We start from the raw sequence: 5,134 nt of genomic DNA on the forward strand, positions 1-5,134 counted from the left end.
CAAGTGCAAAAATATTCAATTTCTCTCACAGAGAACTTATTAAAGAATCGGTAAGAGAATCTATACTAGGGTTAGCACCGAGCAAACTTTCCAATATTCTCCCGGGATCTCTTCCACCCCCATGTACTAGCAATTTATTCTTATAGTCTGCGCCAGATTGCTCTGAAAATGGATTATGATGAAACAAATCGATCCAAATTTTAGTTGCAATTGCTTTGCAATAAAGGTAAGTGTAGTATTTAGCTCCATAACCTACTAAATGACCAAATCGAAGGTGAAATGCACTGGTGGACTCGACGTCTACATTTGGATAGTAATCGAAAGATAATCTTTTGTAAGACAATTTAGGATCATCAAACATCAATTCTGAATGAAGTTTATGGTCATATGTTGCTAGCAGTAATTGATGTTGCATTTCTGCAGCACTGCCAAACTTTCGATGCATCTGAAGATCTTCTAGTAAGTCATCAGGAATTTGTTGACCCGTTTCGTGATGTTTGGCTATTGTTCTTAGAACCCTGTCGTCATGGGTGAAGAATTCGAGTAAATTAGAAGGCACTTCAGCAAAATCAGTTACACAACGAGTTCCCGAAACATGTTGGAAACGTGTCCGTGCAACCATAGAATGCAAAGCATGGCCCATTTCATGGAACAGGTTCTCAACCTGTCCAATTCCAAGCAAAACTTTATCAGCAGGGTTCTCCGGGGTAGTGAAGTTACAGAGTAAGGCAACAATTGGTACCTGATATTCGCCGTTTCGTAATCGCTTGCCACCTCTTATTGTAAAGTGGCAGTCACTTCTTGGTTTTGAGTCTCGTGCAAAGAAGTCGCAAAAAATAAATCCTAAAAGTTCGCTGCTTCTAATATCTTTGACAGCTAATTTCTGTACGGTAGGATGCCAGACTTCTCCGCTCAACGTGGGCTCAATTTCTAACAAAATTCCGAAAACAGAGGAGCACAAAGTATTGAGACCTTCCATACAAGTTGGCAGCGAAAAATATTGTTGATGACTTTTGTGAAGGAACGGTCGGGTTTGTTTCAAATAATATTGAACATCCCAAGGCCAAAAGTCGTCAGACTTTTTTTCAGTTTGATCTTTAACTAACTTCATTTGACGGAACTCTTGAGATGAAAAGTTTATCAGTTTTCTGTTCAATGTTTCCAAAAACAAACTAACATTTTCAGAACTACCAATTGCGCTATGTTGCGAAACTTTGTGACTGTAGTGCGCAAAACCACAAAGTTCAGCTAATCTATGACGCTTAAGAATCAACGATTCCAACAAGGTTGCTTGAGTCTGTTCATTGTAAAAGAAACTCTGGTACCCTATTCGTCTGATTTCGGGATCGTCATGGTCCAAGTAAGGTTGGGTGATTTCAACGAAACCCGGAGAATCAACACATGGAGTATATATCCATGAAAATTCCTTTTTAACATCTTTTTCAGGCAGGGCCACAGGCATAGCAGTACCGTTCATGAAATTCTGACCCATTTCTAGTAATTCATCGTTAATTTTCACACATTCTTCTCGCTTTTCCCGACTTAAATGAATCCCGCTTTGCTCGAAGTCATATTTCAAAAGCGATCCGACTCGAAACGTCTCGGGGTCCATATCGGTGCCTCGGCCAGACATAACTTCGGCTAGCAATTCGTAGAGCTTCACATCAGTGTTTAGTGTTTCCACTAAAGAAGATATCCTGGCAACCGAATCACCAGCGGCAGCCGAGTGAGGTGGGTGAACAAATCGAACAAAATCCGCCATGTCCGCAACTTTGCAGAGGGTGTTGGATAATTCATCAAGTTTCTCTATCACAGCTGTTCTGCCTTTATTCTTGTAAGCTTCCTGTAGTAATTTTTCACCCACTGCCAATGCATTATCTGTAAGCTTCTCATACGCTTTTTCTCCCTCCGCTAATTCTTGAAACCCAAAGAATCCAGTTTCAGGCTTAACTTGTTTTTCCTTGCGGGCTTTGAAAGCATTATGAAATATACCAAAAGAGGTCCTGGAATCCGATTTCAGGCACCGGTATAAGCATGAGCCTTTAGCCTGGATCCGCAGCATTTCCTTTACACTAGGATTCATGTAGCGAACTGAAATATTAACTGCTTCAGTTAGCAAGGAGAATCGTTGCTGTGCATCTGCACATGTTTCGACCCATCTCAACCACAGAACTTGCTCGATTTTCTGGCGACATAATTACAAAACACAATCTTTTTTAAACAGAATAAAGAGTAATTGACATTTGGGACCTGAATACTAAATTACACAGTCCGTTGAAAACTTCAAATTTTTCTATCAATTTCAAATTTTTCTATCAATTTAATGAAGTATAAAGGAAGAAATTGAACAGAAAATTTTCAAAATTTACTATCATTCTCATTCACAGTCAGCGGGTTGAAACGGAAAAAAACAATGTTCATGAAAGATATAACAATGCAACCGCACCAAATGGATTTTCTTTACACTGCTTTTTAGTCCTAAGATCCTTCTTAAATGCCATCAAATTTTGCAAATTGGTCAATGATATTAATTTATGAAAACAGTTTCGGTGCATGCCATGCTTAGAGTCTAGTAAGCCAAAAGGCAACTTAATTAGAGAATTTAATTAATTAAGGAACTTAATTAAGTAGAGAATTTAAACCAATCAGAGGAAAAAAAGTCGAAAGGATCAGACAAAAAAATGGTCAAGCGAAAAATCGCATAAGAAAGACCACAGTACTAACATAATTTCTACAAATTTCATTTGAGAGCAATTCAAATTTGAATGAGTGGAACAAGTTTAGAGTTAAAAAGTTTAATTTTTAGCAATTGCGTTCATATTTAAATTAGTACGGTTTAAAAAGTGTTCAAATACCCAGAAGAATGCTGTTTTTTGCCGCTCAAGTATTTAAATAATAACTACTGTGATTTAAAAATGGCAAATAACGACTCCTCTCAAAAATGATTTTGTGGAGTTGAAAAATTTAAAAACGTCAAGACTAAAAAAATTTTCAAATAAGACCACCAGCGCCTAAAACGAGCGAAGGCTAAAACAAAAGTAGGAAAGATTTAAATGGACAAAATTTTGTTTTTATTAGTTTGGTTTAGTTACTTAGGTCAATCAAGTTTTCTTAGTGCTCGTTTTGGTGAACAATTTGCAAATCTTTAAGGAAACAAGGCGGCTCGGTAATGTGCAATGGCACATAAGGTTCCGACCCCGCCCATCCACAATTTTGTGGATGCGCGACCAAATGAGGAACAGATAGAAAAACCCAAAAATTATTTTTTGCGAATCCCAAAAAAGCCCAAGTCTTTTTCAAAAAATTCCGTATGAACGATAAGATAACCTCCAAAACAAATAACTCAGTGGAGTAAAAATTGATGCATTAGATTGCTGTAATATGTCAATATTAAGAGAGCGAGTCAAAACGAACAGCAAAATCAAACAACAACAACAACAAACATTAATTATATCAAAAAATTTATGTCCCTCTTAAAAACTAAATTTAATAACAAAGTCAACATACCGTCAGATAAACCTGAAACTAAACAAAAATAACTTAAAAATCACCACAAAACATATGCGACCAGTCCATAGAAAGGTTGGGTAATAATTATACAAAAAAGAACAAAAACAGAAAAGTAAAAAAAATTAACTTTTTTTTTTGAAACAATTAACTTCAAAGTAATAAATACCATTAGGAATAAATTAATATTACCACAAATTTGCGATTACCACTGCTTCTATAGAAGGGCATTAGGACCTGACCTTATTCATTTTTTAGAGCGGCTAAAAAGAACAACAAAGAACAAACAAAATTTAAATTGAAACTTGCCAGAAAACGCTGTCAAAACCGTCAAGCCAAATTTTGGCACTCAAAATATATTTGATTGCGCCTTCTTCAAACAGTTATAATGTAGTACGTGGCCATTCATTAGTAAGACTAGGTAACAAGTAGACAAAAAAGCGGAGTGCTAAAGTATGTAATACTTTTAATTTTTTTTTCGAAACAAAATTACATTCAATGTCATGAAAGGCATTAATTACAAAAAGAACTATTTAAATATCGTCGTTTTTTCATGAAAAAGAAACCCTCGAGACCTGTAATTATCCAGAATATTTCTTGCATCTACAAAAAGAACGTCAAATATGACAAAAATCAAATTAATTTAACTTTTTTTTGTGAAAAAGCGGTGTCGAAGCCAGTAAGGTCATAACAAAATCTTTAAAAAAAAGATTTTTGGACACTAATCCCTTTTATTCCCTTGACACCCATAATGTCATATTTGACCTGTAATCAACTAACGAGATTAGGTAACAAAAAGAAACATAAAAAGAACAAAATTGCGAAGTTAAAAAATTATTTTTTAATTTTGGAAAACGATGGGTTTGAAAGTCATAAAAGCCATCAGCTATCTGCTAATATCAGAATATCGGTTTTTCTATTCTTCCATGAAAAGCCAATGAAAGCTATCACTAAACAGGAAATTTCATACGACCGAAACGACAAAGTATAAATGACAGTTAAGACAAAATTAAAAAATTCAATTGATTTCTTCAAGAAAGAGGCGTCGAGGCCATTAAAACGATGATTTATATCTTTCAAGATTTTAATATGTTCAATTGTGTTTTAATTTGAATGCTAATAAGGTGACATGAGAACTGTCAATAATGTGATAATGTGACAAAATTAGAAAACATGAAAAACTGGCAAATATCAAAACAAACAAAAATCTAAAATCTTGTAGTATCAAAGCCAGAAAACAATAATTTCAGGCTTAAAACTGCAACCGAGAATAAATGTTAACTCAGTAGAAAGAAGAAGCAGTCTTTTTTTGCTGACACTAAGCTGGAAGTTGAACAAATTAAGAAAAAAATAGAGGAAAAGTTAATTAAGCCATTATTTATTGAAAAGTCAATTATTTTTAAAAAAAACCACCATAAACTTTCAATTAAAAAACTAAATGAATTAGCCTGGAGCTGTTTCGCAAGCGAATTGGTTGGACCTATCACTCCTGAGCTTTGATTTGATATGTTCTGTTCTTTATTATTAAAAAAAAGTCTTTTTTTAAAAAAAAAAGACCGACTGATTACAACCCGATTTTTTTTTGGATTGTAACAGTCCAAGAATGGCCCAAAACTACCCCTGTTAA

General features: G+C 34.7%; 1 protein-coding gene across 1 annotated transcript; it reads right to left on the minus strand.

Annotated features, from left to right (window-relative positions):
- Positions 1-2,118, minus strand: LOC142349306 (mitochondrial intermediate peptidase-like). Its single transcript, XM_075400777.1, has one exon. It carries the CDS (start codon positions 2,081-2,083, stop codon positions 26-28), a length of 2,058 nt encoding a protein of 685 aa, XP_075256892.1. The 5' UTR covers positions 2,084-2,118; the 3' UTR covers positions 1-25.
- Positions 2,119-5,134: the final 3,016 nt, after the last annotated feature.

Source organism: Convolutriloba macropyga, chromosome 11 (genome assembly GCF_964194025.1).
Source record: "Convolutriloba macropyga chromosome 11, txConMacr16.3, whole genome shotgun sequence".
NCBI classification, from domain to species: domain Eukaryota; kingdom Metazoa; phylum Xenacoelomorpha; order Acoela; family Convolutidae; genus Convolutriloba; species Convolutriloba macropyga.

What these genes read in the sequence shown, in the direction of transcription:
- LOC142349306 (XM_075400777.1), bottom strand. Translation starts at nt 2,083, where the DNA reads ATGAATCCTAGTGTAAAGGAAATGCTGCGGATCCAGGCTAAAGGCTCA.